A 17,074-nucleotide genomic window follows, 5' to 3' on the forward strand; every position below is an offset into this window, starting at 1 on the left:
TCTACTAGTAACAACTCAACGAGAAATCCAAACCAGTAGGTATTTAAAGATCTACACAATTCACAAGTCCACAAACTTAGAAAAATAAATAAAACCAAGACAATGTGTTTAGTGTACACAAACAGAAATGCTATACATAAAAAATAAAAATAAAGAACAGTTCACTATTCAGTCTCACAAACCCACAAACAAAACAAAAAACCCACTTCCAAAACAAAAAATCACACCTGAAATCTGTGATACTCATCACCAAAACATATCAATACAATGTGTTTATGCATAGAGAAGATCATTACATTGCATACCTCAAAGTTTATGCATAGAGAAGATCATTACATTGCATACCTCAAAGTTTTACTTTCCAGAAACTCCATAGAAGAAAGAAAAAGGAGGACGAAGAGGAAGACAAAGACAAAGATAAGGATACATGAAGGGGTTCTTTCAGTAGGGCCACCAGGAACAGGGAAGACATTGTTGGCAAAGGCCATAGCTGGAGAAGCAGGGTTCCTTTTTCTCTCTTTCAGGATCAGAGTTCATTGAGATGTTTGTTGGAGTTGGAGCTTCGAGAGTGAGAGACTTGTTACAAGGCAAAGGCTAATTCCCCTTGCTTGGTGTTTATTGATGAGATAGATGCGGTTGGGAGACAGAGAGGAACTGGCATTGGTGGAGGAAATGATGAAAGGGAGCAAACATTGAACCAATTGCTCACTGAAATGGATGGTTCAGTGGCAACAGTGGAGTGATTGTTATTGCCGCAACGAATCGGCCTGAAATTCTTGATTCTGCTTTGCTTAGGCCTGGAAGGTTTGACAGACAGGTAAGCTAGTTTTATCCTAAGAAGAAAAACACAATTAATATCATATCTCATATGTAGCAAATGAGTTTGAGATAAGGCTTAGGTTTGACTAAGTAGATGCGTTTGGGTGAAGTACGCAACGTGAAGCCAAAAAGCAATCCTGTACGGGCATGGAACCCAGGATTTGACAGTAAGTAAGCTAGTTAGGATTAGAATTTATGTAAACTTCTGTTGTTGTGCGGTGGGCAGGTTTCTGTGGGGCTGCCTGATATAAGGGGAAGGGAACAGATTTTAAAGGTGCACAGCAACAATAAGAAGCTTGATAAGGATGTATCTCTCGTGTATAGCCATGAGGACTCCAGGATTCAGTGGTGCAGACTTGGCAAACCTGATTAATGAAGCTGCCATTCTTGCCGTTAGGAGAGGCAAAGCAAGATTACATTGAAAGAGATTGATGACTCAATTGACAGAATTGTGGCTGGAATGGAGGGAACCAAGATGACTGATGGAAAGAGCAAAATTCTGGTGGCTTATCATGAAATTGGACATGCTGTTTGTGCGTAAGTATTTGATACAACGAAAACTCGAACAAAAGACTGATTTTTCAATGGCAATGGGCTGACTTCTTTATTTGGTATGCATTTGCAGGACATTGACTCCAGGCCATGATCCAGTGCAGAAAGTCACTTGATTCCTCGAGGACAAGCTCGCGGGCTTACATGGTTCTTACCTGGTGAAGATCCTGAACTCATCTCCAAGCAAACAACTATTTGCTAGAATAGTTGGAGGACTGGAGGTAGAGCAGCAGAAGAAGTGATTTTCGGAGAACCCGAAATTACTACCGGGGCTGCAGGCGACTTGCAACAAATTACTCAGATAGCAAAACAGGTTTATACCAACATAAGTTTTTATGTTGCTATATGAAAAATAGTAAAATTTTCAACCACAGCTAACAATTCTTCTTTTCACAGATGGTAACAAGGTTTGGGATGTCTGAGATAGGGCCGTGGGCATTGACTGACCCAGCAGTACAGAGCAGTGATGTTGTGCTAAGGATGCGGCAAGGAAAAACATGTCAGAAAAGCTCGCAGAAGACATCGATTCGTCAGTAAGAACATAACTGAAAGTGCTTATGAGATTGCAAAGAACCACATAAGGCACAACAGGGAAGCCATTGACAAACTAGTGGAGGTTCTAGTGGAGAAAGAAACCCTCACAGGAGATGAATTCAGGGCAATCTTATCAGAATTACTGATATATCAGTGGAGAAAATAGTAGAACTCCCAACGTGAGATGATAAGTGTTTAAAATTAATGTCATGAATGTATGTATATATTAGTTTAGGAAGATGAATGTTATAATGTAATTCGGTGTATTTAGTAGAGCAATAGAAAGTTGTGAACCAATGCAACCTTTCATAATATATTCCAAGCTGACATTCTTTGAACTTTAAAGTGTCATGAAAACTCAATTTGTTGAATGAAGAATATTGTTGTATATCAAAAATTTCGTATAGCGTTGTGTGATCAAAATCCTTCTATGATGATTTTTGTTTTTGTGTACAAGCATGCCATTCCATTTCTGTTTCTTGCAACTCTACACCAAACTCACTTCCCTCAATGATTAAAGAATAACAAATACAGAAAATATATCTGCAGAAAGAATTTGAACTTCATCTCTCTTCTGAGCCATTCATGTTTAACATCCTTGTCTTCATTGTCATTATAGTTGAAAGGTAATGGTACTGACTTGAAAGCGCGATACTTCCCCACATGTATAAGTGCTCATTCTCCAACCTGATCAAACAAAAATCATTTCTTACCAGAACTCAGTAGCATTTACAATTCTAATGAGAAACTGTGTCATGTTTAAAAAATCAACGGGGCATTGTGTATGAAAGAAGTATAGCATACCTGAAGAAATTCCAGATGCCACGCCGGATAATCTCCAAGCTGGCAACTATTGCAGTCAAGGCTGTTCTATGCAGGAATGGAGCTTCTGTAAAGCCAACACTGTCTGCATCCAAGCAAGTCTCAGTAAAATGTTCAAACACTACAATTCATCGAAAGTTCTGTCAATTTACAAGGTACAGCATCACTTAACTAATACACTTATACAACTCATCATGAAACTACAAATCATAGAAGGAAAGTTGCATATAATTGTTACAATGGCTATGAAGTAAAACACTTCTGTTTGGTACAAGAAGCTTGTCTCTCAACCAAGGATTTCTCGAATTTCGACGCAAAAGACCCCAATCTAGGACAATATCCCAATACGTAGCACCAACTGTAGCAACTACTGAAGTGACTATAGCTGCAAGCTTCAAAGTTTGTCCCATCCTTAAGAAGCCTAACTCAAAAATTGTCCTTGTAGCAACCGCAACTATGATTGAGAAGTATTTTATCCATTAGCTCCATGCATTATATCTTTCTCTTCAAATAAACGTCTGAGGCACTGAAACATTAAACTGTTGTAAGAATCATTTTTTGTGCTGCAAATTACAACATAAAAATTCGATGCAACATTGAGTACCTGAAGGAACGAATCCAATATGGAATGATTGCTACAACCAAGTAAAAAGTCTAAAAACATCACTTGTTCTACAGGAATTTTCCCTCTTTTTGAAGTCCCCCCATCCATAGTAGCAAATATAGAATTCCAAACTTCTAAAAGCTTGCACCTGAAATGAATTATAACAATGGCAATTAATCAACAAACTAAACCACGTTTACGCACTGCATCAAATTAAATTTGGTATGAACTTTATGTCAACCTGGCTAGTAAGCTGATCTGCCAAGAAGAAATCTGGGAGGTTAACCTTGTAAAGAGGTGCAAAAATACAGTGAATGTACAGGATGAGGAAAAAAACCGGCTAGAACGGTATGATATGAAAGGACAGAATGTTATAAGAATCACAAGCTGCAATAACAATCAGTAGAATATCGTTAAAGCATGTTCTTAGGGGAAATATTTGAACAAATTAGGAAAAGTAAAGATGTTTGAGATTATTTATTACTTACAAGAAGTAGAGCCAAAAGGACAAGTTCAGTTAACTGTGAAGCTTTGTGTTCTTGGATCCATCCATATCAAATTTGATAAGACCCCACCAAATGTAAGTACAGCAAGACCTGAACTAACTAGAAGGACTTCTCTGAAACCCAATTCAGTTCCTTGTTGAAGCCTGTATGAATGAATAATTTACTCGAAAACGCTTCCAAAAGTATATGTTTCCAGCATACATGAGCATATGCAGGAAAATGTATCCGAAAAGGCTGCAAACAGAAGTCCAGAAATATTATTTTTTCATGTCCAGTTTGCATGTGCAGATGTAAATGCCATGTCACTGGCAGAATTTCACTCACAAAATCGTAATCACCTGTAAAGTGGAAAAATGTTATCCATATATTTAGCGCGCCCTGGATTATTCAGAACATCTCGGGCATGGAGTGCCACAAAAATGCCAACTACAAGTGCAATGGAGCAGCCAAAGAAGGTACCTGCAGGTTTACAGAAGTAATGAGAATTCATTTGGATTTAACAAGGTCAATTTTCCATTCAAAATTCTGAAGAAAAGTGGCAACAAGTTTTACCCAAGAAAAAGTAATGGTATGCCTCCCTCTGGGCTTTTGGTCTTAATGTGTCCATTCCTTTGCTGTGATTTCCATTTGCAAAGTGCTTAACAAAAGTAGCTTCCACCCTTTCCATGAGCTTAGTAACCTGCAGACCACAGATAGTCATGGAACACAAATTCATCAGTAACAAAAGGGCAATCAATTCTACTGACAGAAAATGAGTCTCACTGGCTAAACTAACCTCATCAGAACTTCCAAGATAAGAATTATCCACCATCTCTAAGTAAGTCTTTGATGCATTTCTGGAAGTGATCTGCACTAGCATAGATTAGTCCAACTGATCGAGCTAAAAAAAGAAGCCAAGTTAAAATTGGTAATGTGAAGACAAGGGGATGAACCTTGTCATACTTCTTCATGATCTTGGCGAATGCCAGTTGATTCAAAAAGCTGTTACATATCAATTAAGGTAATTGTCGATTATATTATCATATTGTCATGAATCCTAAAGAATGAGAAAAAAGGCATAACATCATACCAGTAGCTTTTCAAAAGTCTAAGCTTTTGGTAGAACTCAGCAAAAGCCTGTGTCATTAGTTGTTCTGCTTTCCGTAGCTCACGCTTGCTGAATGACCTGTCTGATTTCGAACTCTTGAGGACACCTTTTAGAGTTGATACCGGAGTTTCAGGCTCGATATTGATCTGCACATGATCCAACACTTCTAATGAAGCTGGCCTAAAGCCTTCCATATCAGCCTTTCTTGCACTGCTTCCTCCCCTTTCACTCTCTGACTGTCCTTCACTGCTCATCTCAACTTCTTGAATCGTATCCATATGCGACTGCCCTACATATAGCAAACATACCATAACTTTTGAGAGATCTCGCAATATAGAGAGAATATTACATAAACCTAATTGCATAGAGCACGAATTAGCATTCGTCAATCTAAAAACATTCTCTTTACCTGGTATTCTGCCATTTATGGGATGAATTGAGGATGCAGAAGAGGCAAGACTGAGCATGTTAGCCCCACCAACCATTGGATTTTCAATCTTGATCCTCAGAGCAATCAAGGCATTCATTTGTTTACTCAATTCCTCTGCCTCTACCATCACTTCCTCCACTTTCTTCTTATAAAAATGAACCACTTTATTGAACTCATCATCAAGCCTCCTGAAGAACNACAGAAATGCATATACATAAAAAAATAAAAATAAAATAAAGAACAGTTCACTACCCATACCCAAGTTACTAAAAAATTAACCTATAATACATATCCATAATTCAGTCTCACAAACCCCACAAACAAAACAAAAAACCCACTTCCAAAACCAAAAATCACACCTGAAATCTGTGATACTCATCACCAAGACATATCAATACAATGTGTTTTATGCATAGAGAAGATCATTACATTGCATACCTCAAAGTTTTACTTTCCAGAAACTCCATAGAAGAAAGAAAAAGGAGGAGGAAGAGGAAGACAAAGATAAAGATACAATGAAGGGTATACTTCGTGAAAAGCAAGAAAGTAACTGGACAATCGAAGGCGGTTGGCGCTGTTTGGTGGCATGTAAGTGTCTAAAAATGTTTAAAGTTTTGAAACTTCTAATGAACCTTTGATTGATGTTAACGTCAAAGCGAAGCGAAGCTGTTGTCGTGTATTGTGTGGATTTTATTTATTTTGAGTCTTCTCTGTGTTCTCTCTTATGTTGCTTTTATCTACAAATTCTTACTCTTGGACAATTGCCGTTAGGTCGTTATTTTCTGCGCGTTCCCTCGCGGGCTTTTGAGTTTGGCGCTTAAACGTCATCGTCTCATTCTTAAAAAAATAATTATTTTTTTTTAACTTTTTAATATGAAAATTTAGATTAAAATGACGCATCAGTTGACATGAATGCATTGAGATTTTATAATTTTATTTTATTTAATAAATTTATTTGTTAAATATTAGTCACTGTTGATGCTGGTTTATGACACCAACCAATTGTCATAAGGGTATTGCTATTTAATGAATTGATGCACGTGATAATGGATGCATGAGATGAAATGAGTGCAAAGAAGGCTTTTAAAGTGGTTCGGATGCTAAGGTAGCAAATCCTACGTCCACTGATTTGTATTGATATTAGTGTGGGTCAGGTTGCGAGACGGACTAACGTCCAAAAAGTTATGAAAAGTAAGTGTTTTTTTTCTTTTACAAGAGAGAGAGTCATTTTTTGTGAAGAATGGCCGAATCCCCTTAATGGAGGGGTCTTCTTCGTTTTATATCAAATTGAAGCGTGTAATCATCATTAAATCCATGGGTTGGTGTGATTGTCAGGATGTAATCCGGCTTTACGTCCCATTTTCCTTTTTCCAAGCTGATTTCGCACGACTTGCTGCAGAGGAATGGACGCGTGTGAGCTCCATATTACTTTGAAGGTCTGACGTGTGCGTGTTGCCCTGACGGGAGCAGTTCACCCGTAACGTGACTTTTCCCACGTCAGCCCTTTATTTTCCCGGGTATAACAGTCACAATTCACAGACATCTAAAACCACATAATTGGTTTAATTAAAGGCTACCAAATTGCAGTAGGTGCATCATAAAAAAGGAAAGTCACAAATATGTAGGTCCGTTTGGTCAACTCTTGGAAATACTTTTATTAGTATTTTCAATAAAATTAAATAGTAAAAACGACTTATATACAAAATATTAATCTATATTATTCAATTTTTTTAAGGAAAATAATAAAATCACCGAAAGTAGTGCATCGCATGATATGACATAATCCTAATCGTTGATTAATCAACGGTCATGATTTTTTCACGTCATTTGGTGTACTACTTTCGATGGTTATAGTATTATTCTTCTTTTAAACCCCCTAAATTTATTAATTTAACTAAATACCTCCAAATATTTTTTTTAGAAATTGTAAAAATACTCCGACCACCCTCCGACGGTGGTGGCAGACTGTCGTAATTAATGGGTAAGTTAGAGGTGTTTTTTGTTAACTTTTAATATTTTATCATAGAAGTGTTTAGTAAATAAACAAACATAAAATATATTTTTATTAATTTTCAAATCCTACATCATAATATTTATCTAATTTAACTTTTTTTCAAGATATTATTCTAAAAACTATCCAAATATACCCCTAAAACCACATAATTGGTTTATGTCTCTTTTAATCGCTCAAATCATTGGTCTATTACCGGATATATCCTTTCCTCTAATGGGATGTCCTTGGTCCAGTACTGGAACTGGATGTTGTGTTTCCCCTAACAAGATGCCCAAAATTTACAACGTCATGATCGTTTAAATGTCAAGATACTGTCAATTAATCAACCAAATGATGTGACTTGCGAATTACAGCAATTATTGAGTTGGAAAAAAACATTTGGCAAGTACAACAATTATTAAGAAATAATCGAAATTGAAGTCTTAGCCATGATAAGTATCACACGTTAAAAAAAATGTAATAACTGAATCAAATCGAATCGGTTTTTCAGTTATATAAAAAATTAATTCAATTTCAGTTTAAGAAAATATATAAACTAAAAATTTAGTTTGGTTACCAGTTTAAATAAATTTTTTAACCGGTTCATAAAATTTGTTTCACTTTAAAATTAAAAAACCATAAATCTTCAAATCCATTTCTCTTTATCCTTCACCCTTTACACATTTCTGCTCTTTTTTCACACAAACACACACATTTCTCCTCAGTCCTTATTAATTTTCACTTTTCTCTTCTCTCTCAAAATAAAAAATAAGTTAAATTAGAGAAAAATCAAAATAAAAAATAAGTTGGAAAAACTGATTCAAAACCGGTTAATAAGTTTTTTAGTTAACCAAAAAACTGGTTTTCTCCTTAACCGGTTCGGTTTTAGTTCAAGAAAATTTCTAAACTGAAAGAGTAGTTCAATTCAGAAAATCGGTTAAGCGGTTATGAAGACCCCTAAATTCTACATATGCTCTAACTAGAGGAATGGAAATTATTGACAAAGGCTTTGAAAAAAATTAAACCCTTATGTACCTAATTAAGGTAATTTTCTAACCACAAAGGATATAATAACGTGGCATCATTTTATAAGAATTTATTTAGACCCCATTAAGATCATGAAAATTGTATAGTACCACCTCTCTGTTTCCAATTGTATGGTTGAGAAAGAGTGAGATAAAACTCTCCTACTTGCTTTGGCTTCTACTTGCCATCAGCTTTCAAGAAGTGATTTTGGATTGAAAAAGCACTTCTCTAGAGCCTTCAAGATTATGAGACTTAACCAGTAAATGCCAAACAGCAACTACTGGAAACATCCTATGTTTCCCTTATTTAAACAGCTTCTGACTTTTCCCTCCCAAAACAACCAGGTACACACCACATTAACAAAAAATGTCTCCTGCTGTATCTCTGTCTTTCTCCCATCTTCCCCTCTGCAAAACTCAGGATTTTTCTAAGGACACCCTCCTTCCGAGAAGAACTTTTAGAGAGAACCCATGTCAGAAAACACCTCTAGATGTCAAACTGACTAAAAGAAACTTGTTGAGTTCCACTGCTTTGGGGCTTATTGGCGGGGGACTGTCAATGGCTCAGCCTGCAAAATCTGCTGAACCTGAGAGCCCAAGTGAGTCCACTTCAAGTAGAATGTCATACTCAAGATTCTTGCAGTACTTAAACGAGGGTGCTGTGAGGAAAGTAGACCTGTTTGAGAATGGAACCGTCGCGATCGCCGAGCTTTATAATCCAGCTCTCGAGAGAATCCAGAGGGTTAAAGTGCAGTTACCAGGATTGCCTCAAGAGTTGCTCCGGAAAATGGAAGAGAAAAATGTCGATTTTGATGTTCATCCAATGGATTTCAACTGGGGACTTGCTTTGTTAGATTTTCTAACAAACTTTGGCTTCCCTTTGCTATTGCTTGGCTCGTTGTTTTTGCGTTCTTCTTCTACAAACACTCCTGGAGGTCCAAACTTGCCATTTGGACTTGGAAGGCAAGTGTTTTTAGAATTTTCTTCACTCTAAATGGCCTTAATTGTGCTCAAAATAGTGACTAACTTTGATATTTGGAAGCAGGAGCAAAGCCAAATTTGAGATGGAGCCTAATACTGGAGTTACGTTTGATGATGTTGCTGGAGTGGACGAAGCAAAGCAAGATTTTCAAGAGATTGTCCAATTCTTAAAAACCCCGGAGAAGTTTGCCGCAGTCGGTGCGAAAATTCCGAAAGGGGTTCTTTTAGTAGGGCCACCAGGAACAGGGAAGACATTGTTGGCAAAGGCCATAGCTGGAGAAGCAGGGGTTCCTTTTTTCTCTCTTTCAGGATCAGAGTTCATTGAGATGTTTGTTGGAGTTGGAGCTTCAAGAGTGAGAGACTTGTTCAACAAGGCAAAGGCTAATTCCCCTTGCTTGGTGTTTATTGATGAGATAGATGCGGTTGGGAGACAGAGAGGAACTGGCATTGGTGGAGGAAATGATGAAAGGGAGCAAACATTGAACCAATTGCTCACTGAAATGGATGGTTTCAGTGGCAACAGTGGAGTGATTGTTATTGCCGCAACGAATCGGCCTGAAATTCTTGATTCTGCTTTGCTTAGGCCTGGAAGGTTTGACAGACAGGTAAGCTAGTTTTATCTTAAGAAAGAAACACACTTAATATCATTTGTCATATTGTAGCAAATCAGTTTGAGATTCAGTTTATAAGGCTTGGGTTTGACTAAGTAGATGCCTTTTGGGTGAAGGACTCAACGTGAAGCCCAAAAGCGATCCCGTACGGGCATGGACCCATTTCTACTTGGTTGGACCCAGGATTTGACATTAAGTAAGCTAGTTGAGATTATAAATTTATGTAAACTTCTGTTGTTGTGTGTGTGGGCAGGTTTCTGTGGGGCTGCCTGATATAAGGGGAAGGGAACAGATTTTAAAGGTGCACAGCAACAATAAGAAGCTTGATAAGGATGTATCTCTTAGTGTTATAGCCATGAGGACTCCAGGATTCAGTGGTGCAGACTTGGCAAACCTGATGAATGAAGCTGCCATTCTTGCCGGTAGGAGAGGCAAAGACAAGATTACATTGAAAGAGATTGATGACTCAATTGACAGAATTGTGGCTGGAATGGAGGGAACCAAGATGACTGATGGAAAGAGCAAAATTCTGGTGGCTTATCATGAAATTGGACATGCTGTTTGTGCGTAAGTATTTGATACATCGAAAACTCGAACAAAAGACTGATTTTTCAATGGCATTGGGACTGACTTCTTTATTTGGTATGCATTTGCAGGACATTGACTCCAGGCCATGATCCAGTGCAGAAAGTCACTCTGATTCCTCGAGGACAAGCTCGCGGGCTTACATGGTTCTTACCTGGTGAAGATCCTGAACTCATCTCCAAGCAACAACTATTTGCTAGAATAGTTGGAGGACTTGGAGGTAGAGCAGCAGAAGAAGTGATTTTCGGAGAACCCGAAATTACTACTGGGGCTGCAGGCGACTTGCAACAAATTACTCAGATAGCAAAACAGGTTTATACCAACATAAGTTTTTATGTTGCTATATGAAAAATAGTAAAATTTTCAATCTTCAGCTAACAATTCTTCTTTTTCACAGATGGTAACAAGGTTTGGGATGTCTGAGATAGGGCCGTGGGCATTGACTGACCCAGTAGTACAGAGCAGTGATGTTGTGCTAAGGATGCTGGCAAGGAACAACATGTCAGAAAAGCTCGCAGAAGACATCGATTCGTCAGTAAGAAACATAACTGAAAGTGCTTATGAGATTGCAAAGAACCACATAAGGCACAACAGGGAAGCCATTGACAAACTAGTGGAGGTTCTAGTGGAGAAAGAAACCCTCACAGGAGATGAATTCAGGGCAATCTTATCAGAATTTACTGATATATCAGTGGAGAAAATAGATAGAACTCCCAACCGTGAGATGATAAGTGTTTAAAATTAATGTCATGAATGTATGTATATATTAGTTTAGGAAGATGAATGTTATAATGTAATTCGGTGTATTTAGTAGAGCAATAGAAAGTTGTGAACCAATGCAACCTTTCATAATATATTCCAAGCTGACATTCTTTGAACTTTAAAGTGTCATGAAAACTCAATTTGTTGAATGAAGAATATTGTTGTATATCAAAAATTTCGTAATAGCGTTGTGTGATCAAAATCCTTCTATGATGTATTTTTGTTTTTGTGTACAAGCATGCCATTCCATTTCTGTTTCTTGCAACTCTACACCACAACTCACTTCCCTCAATGATTTAAAGAATAACAAATACAGAAACTATATCTGCAGAAAGAATTTGAACTTCATCTCTCTTCTGAGCCGTTCATGTTTATACATCCTTGTCTTCATTGTCATCATAGTTGAAAGGTAATGGTACTGACTTGAAAGCGCGATACTTCCCCACATTGTATAAGTGCTCATTCTCCAACCTGATCAAACAAAAATCATTTCTTCACCAGAACTCAGTAGCATTTACAATTCTAATGAGAAACTGTGTCATGTTTAAAAAATCAACGGGGCATTGCGTATGAAAGAAGTATAGCATACCTGAAGAAATTCCAGATTCCACGCCGTATAATCTCCAAGCTTGCAACTATTGCAGTCAAGGCTGTTCTATGCAGGGACGGAGCTTCTGTAAAGCCTAACACTGTCTGCATCCAAGCAAGTCTCAGTAAAATGTTCAACACCTACAATTCATCGAAAGTTCTTGTCAATTTACAAGGTACAGCATCACTTATACTAATACACTTATACAACTCATCATGAAACTACAAATCATAGAAGGAAAGTTGCATATAATTGTTACAATGGCTATGAAGTAAACACTTCTGTTTGGTACAAGAAGCTTGTCTCTCAACCAAGGATTTCTCGAATTTCGACGCAAAAGACCCCAATCTAGGACAATATCCCAATACGTAGCACCAACTGTAGCAACTACTGAAGTGACTATAGCTGCAAGCTTCAAAGTTTGTCCCATCCTTAAGAAGTCTAACTTAAAAATTGTCCTTGTTGCAACCGCAACTATGATTGAGAAGTATTTTATTCCATTAGCTCCATGCATTATATCTTTCTCTTCAAATAAATGTCTAAGGCACTGAAACATCAAAACTGTTGTAAGAATCATTGTTTTGTGTTGCAAATTACAACATAAAAATTTCGATGCAACATTGAGTACCTGAAGGAACCGAATCCAATATGGAATGATTGCTACAACTAAGTAAAAAGTGTTAAAAACATCACTTGTTCTACAGGAATTTTCCCTCTTTTTGAAGTCCCCCCATCCATAGTAGCAAATATAGAATTCCAAACTTCTAAAAGCTTGCACCTGAAATGAATTATAACAATAACAATTAATCAACAAACTAAACCACGTTTAGGCACTGCATCAAATTAATTTGGTATGAACTTTATGTCTAACCTGGCTAGTAAGCTGATCTGCCAAGAAGAAATCTGGGAGGTTAACCTTGTAAAGAGGTGCAAAAATACAGTGAACTGTACATCGGATGAGGAAAAACCGGCTAGAACGGTATATGATATTGAAAGGACAGAATGTTATTAGAATCACAAGCTGCAATAACAATCAGTAGAATATCGTTAAAGCTGTTACTTAGGGGAAAATATTTGAACAAATTAGGAAAAGTTAAGATGTTTGAGATTATTTATTAATTTACAAGAAGTAGAGCCAAAGGGACGAGCTCAGTGATAACTGTGAAGCTTTGTGTTCTTGGATCCATCTCCATATCCAAATTTGATAAGACCCCACCAAATGTAAGTACAGCAAGACCTGAACTAACTAGAAGGACTTCTCTGAAACCCAATTCAGTTCCTTGCTTGAAGCCTAGTATGAATGAATAATTTACTCGAAAACGCTTCCAAAAGTATATGTTTCCAGCATACATGAGCATATGCAGGAAAATGTATCCGAAAAGGCTGCAAACACAAGTCCAGAAATATTATTTTTTCATGTCCAGTTTGCATGTGCAGATGTAAATTGCCATGTCACTGAGGCAGAATTTCACTCACAAAATCTGTAATCACCTGTAAAGTGGAAAAATGTTATCCATATATTTAGCGCGCCCTGGATTATTCAGAACATCTCGAGCATGGAGTGCCACAAAAATGCCAACTACAAGTGCAATGGAGCAGCCAAAGAAGGTACCTGCAGGTTTACAGAAGTAATGAGAATTCATTTGGATTTAACAAGGTCAATTTTTCCATTCAAAACTTCTGAAGAAAAGTGGCAACAAGTTTTACCTAAGAAAAATGTAATGGTATGCCTCTCCCTCTTGGCTTTTGGTCTTAATGTGTCCATTCCTTTGCTGTGATTTCCATTTGCAAAGTGCTTAACAAAAGTAGCTTCCACCCTTTCCATGAGCTTAGTAACCTGCAGACCACAGATAGTCATGGAACACAAATTCATCAGTAACAAGAGGGCAATCAATTCTACTGACAAAAAAAGAGTCTCATTGGCTAAACTAACCTCATCAGAACTTCCAAGATAAGAATTATCCACCATCTCTAAGTAAGTCTTTGATGCATTTCTGGAAGTGATCTGCACTAGCATAAATTAGTCCAACTGATCGAGCTAAAAAAAGAAGCCAAGTTAAAATTGGTAATGTGAAGACAAGGAGATGAACCTTGTCATACTTCTTCATGATCTTGGAGAATGCCAGTTGATTCAAAAAGCTGTTACATATCAATTAAGGTAATTGTCGATTATATTATCATATTGTCATGAATCCTATAGAATGAGAAAAAAGGCATAACATCATACCAGTAGCTTTTCAAAAGTCTAAGCTTTTGGTAGAACTCAGCAAAAGCCTGTGTCATTAGTTGTTCTGCTTTCCGTAGCTCACGCTTGCTGAATGACCTGTCTGATTTCGAACTCTTGAGGACACCTTTTAGCGTTGATACCGGAGTTTCAGGCTCGATATTGATCTGTACATGATCCAACACTTCTAATGAAGCTGGTCTAAAGCCTTCCATATCAGCCTTTCTTCCACTGCTTCCTCCCCTTTCACTCTCTGACTGTCCTTCACTGCTCATCTCAACTTCTTGAATCGTATCCATATGCGACTGCCCTACAAATAGCAAACATACCATAACTTTTGAGAGAATTCGCAATATAGAGAGAATATTACATAAACCTAATTGCATAGAGCACAAATTGGCATTCATCAATCTAAAAACATTCTCTTTACCCGGTGTTCTGCCATTTATGGGATGAATTGAGGATGCAGAAGAGGCAAGACTGAGCATGTTAGCCCCACCAACCATTGGATTTTCAATCTTGATCCTCAGAGCAATCAAGGCATTCATTTGTTTACTCAATTCCTCTGCCTCTACCATCACTTCCTCCACTTTCTTCTTATAAAAATGAACCACTTTATTGAACTCATCATCAAGCCTCCTGAAGAACACAAGCTCGTGCTCTCCTCCTTCATCAGATGACATGAGAAACATAGTCTGATACTTCCCATCTTCTGATCCCTCTTCTTGTACTGAACTCACCAGTATTGCTTCATCTTCACTCTTCCTTGGAGAGTTTCTGTACTTGCTTGTTAGCCCACTAAAGGCTCTATACAATGACACCCTTCTCTTCAATGACCCTTTCGTCGCCGCCGCCATCGGAGATGGTGTGTACTGCTGTTGTTTGAACCGCAATATATCTTTCAAGATTGTTTTCAGATAATTGTAGTCCATGTATGCATCTTGCCATTCTTGCACCAACTGTGCTGCGAATTCCTTCCCAAACTTCATCTTCTCTCAACAGAAACCAAATGCTTATTTCTCTAAATAAACACGGAGAAACCCTTTTGAATGAACTGACAAATTATTAATTCAGAAATGTGCAAAGAAAAAGTCTCACCAAGGGAGACAAATTCTTTCTTCCTTACTTTTTCTTCTTTCTTTTTTTATTAATATACATCGTGATGACCATTTCTTCTGTATTTGCCCGTGTCGCCTTTAATCACGGCTGTCAATGACGGTCAAGTAATCAAAGTTGCAGACAAAGACACTCTTCTCATCAAAGTAATTTTGGCCTTTCCAGGTTCTGTAAAAAGATTAAGGTTGGTATTTCAAAGTCTTTGCTGCATAGAAATCCAGATGAAAAGAATGTCATGAAGATTTAAGTATTCTTTGCTGTGTGCGACGATTTTCGTACCCACATGTGATAATTTCAATGTCCATCACACTCAAAGGGGACCATATTGCTGCTGTTGTGATAATAAATTCGTATTTTATATAGGATACGCGTATTTTACAGATATGGATGATGTCAGACCTTTGTTGAATTTAATTTTCTTTTGTTTAATGGTAGATTTATTCTTTTAGAGTTAAGGAATTTTTCCCACCCGACCTTTTATTTTTTTATTAAATACTATTTTATTACTTAAATTTATATTCTACTATTTTACTATTTAAATTTATATTCTGACAATAAATAGAAAGTAAACTCAATCCAAACTTTTTAAGATTTAAAAAATAAAAGATCAATAAGTCTTTTAATAGTAAAAAATTAAATTTTTATAGTTATAATTGATCAAAATTTGAATTGAGAAGGCCGATTATATAAACCTTAATTGTTCGATTACCAACGATTGATAAGGTCAACAAAAATAAGATTTAAGGAGTTTTAACAAGTGATAATTGAGAAAAAAAATAATGATGGTGTGTAGTCGCAACGATGCTGGAATTGGAAACAAAATATAAATTTTAATAGTAAAATAGTATTTTAAAAGTCTATAAGTGAAAAAGTGTTATTAAGTCATTATTTAGGTTGGAAAAAGTCGTTTACTTTATTTTTTTAATATATGCTGATAAACAACTTATTATTTATATTCAAAATTTAATAATACTATACTTATAAAGAAATTTTACAAAGATTTTCGTACAAAGCCAGTTAACAACAAATGAATAAAATAGTGAAACAAACTAAAATAGACGTGGTAATTTGTCATTTGTTGTGACATGTGTCACTAATCTTTCCTTTGGAATTTTCATGTGGCCCCCAAAATATTGGTTTTGTTTGAAATATTCATTAATGATCGGCTTGTTTGACATTTGATCACTTGTTTATTACTTGAATATTTCTTAGCGTACCAAGTAAAGGTGGGCATTTGGAACCAGGTCTAAAAATCTAACCCAAAAATTTAGTCTCAAAACGAAATTAGGCCCAAAACGAAATTAGGCCTAACAAGGAGGGCCCAGTCCCTCCATTGGGCCCTCCTCCAAGGCCTGGGCCTATGACCAAATTTTTTTAAATATTTTTATTTTAGTCCCTTGCATTGAAGGCAATAGGAAAAGAAAGAGGACTAATTGTGTTGAAGGCAACAGGAAAAGAAAGAGGAGTAATGCTACAGTTATCGAAGGATGTACATCGAATGACGTAGCATAATCCTAACCGTTGATTCATTATAAGTTAATATTAATCAACGTCAGGATTTTGCCATATCATTCGATGCATGGATTCAGTGTGTAATTTTCTGTAACTCTATCATTTTCCTAGAAAGAGAACTCTCCCCAATCGGATTTTTCATCACAGTATACCTCATAACTAGGAGCATAAACAAGGACCCAATGCAAATGCCTCCAGACCATTTCTTCATTTTTATTCAACAATCTTCTAACAAATTCGGTGGCTCACTCTCTCAAGCACATTGTAGCCTATGATATTGTAACCAAAATTAATAAATGCTCAAACAAAAATCTTAAATACT

General features: G+C 36.8%; 2 protein-coding genes and 2 pseudogenes across 2 annotated transcripts; 2 read left to right on the top strand and 2 right to left on the bottom strand.

Moving 5' to 3' along the window:
- Positions 1-267: 267 nt before the first annotated feature.
- On the top strand, positions 268-2,071 carry LOC116112097 (annotated as a pseudogene).
- Positions 2,072-2,412: 341 nt separating this feature from the next.
- Positions 2,413-5,610, bottom strand: LOC116112098 (annotated as a pseudogene).
- A 3,072-nt stretch (positions 5,611-8,682) lies between these two features.
- Positions 8,683-11,427, top strand: LOC116112028 (ATP-dependent zinc metalloprotease FTSH 6, chloroplastic-like). Its single transcript, XM_031398195.1, has 5 exons — positions 8,683-9,335; positions 9,418-9,958; positions 10,218-10,531; positions 10,621-10,861; positions 10,947-11,427. The coding sequence occupies exons 1-5, from the start codon at positions 8,740-8,742 to the stop codon at positions 11,286-11,288; spliced, it is 2,034 nt and encodes a 677-aa protein (XP_031254055.1). The 5' UTR covers positions 8,683-8,739; the 3' UTR covers positions 11,289-11,427.
- Positions 11,428-11,461: 34 nt separating this feature from the next.
- On the bottom strand, positions 11,462-15,250 carry LOC116112030 (phosphate transporter PHO1 homolog 9-like). The gene is made up of 11 exons (XM_031398197.1): positions 14,544-15,250; positions 14,128-14,429; positions 13,991-14,039; positions 13,834-13,905; positions 13,608-13,737; positions 13,392-13,512; positions 13,025-13,283; positions 12,772-12,921; positions 12,160-12,678; positions 11,901-12,040; positions 11,462-11,782 (listed from the first exon to the last, which is right to left on the bottom strand). Exons 1-11 carry the CDS (start codon positions 15,111-15,113, stop codon positions 11,683-11,685), a joined length of 2,412 nt encoding a protein of 803 aa, XP_031254057.1. The 5' UTR covers positions 15,114-15,250; the 3' UTR covers positions 11,462-11,682.
- Positions 15,251-17,074: the final 1,824 nt, after the last annotated feature.

This window comes from Pistacia vera, unplaced genomic scaffold (genome assembly GCF_008641045.1).
Source record: "Pistacia vera cultivar Batoury unplaced genomic scaffold, PisVer_v2 Contig656, whole genome shotgun sequence".
Taxonomy (NCBI): Eukaryota; Viridiplantae; Streptophyta; class Magnoliopsida; order Sapindales; family Anacardiaceae; genus Pistacia; species Pistacia vera.

Coding starts and splice junctions, on each gene's coding strand:
- LOC116112028 (XM_031398195.1), top strand. CDS start 8,740: ATGTCTCCTGCTGTATCTCTGTCTTTCTCCCATCTTCCCCTCTGCAAA. Junction 9,336..9,417: donor TTGCCATTTGGACTTGGAAG/GCAAGTGTTTTT, acceptor ATTTGGAAGCAG/GAGCAAAGCCAAATTTGAGA. Junction 10,862..10,946: donor TTACTCAGATAGCAAAACAG/GTTTATACCAAC, acceptor TCTTTTTCACAG/ATGGTAACAAGGTTTGGGAT.
- LOC116112030 (XM_031398197.1), bottom strand. CDS start 15,113: ATGAAGTTTGGGAAGGAATTCGCAGCACAGTTGGTGCAAGAATGGCAA. Junction 13,284..13,391: donor AACATTTTTCCACTTTACAG/GTGATTACAGAT, acceptor TTGTGTTTGCAG/CCTTTTCGGATACATTTTCC. Junction 11,783..11,900: donor GGAATCTGGAATTTCTTCAG/GTATGCTATACT, acceptor TTGTTTGATCAG/GTTGGAGAATGAGCACTTAT.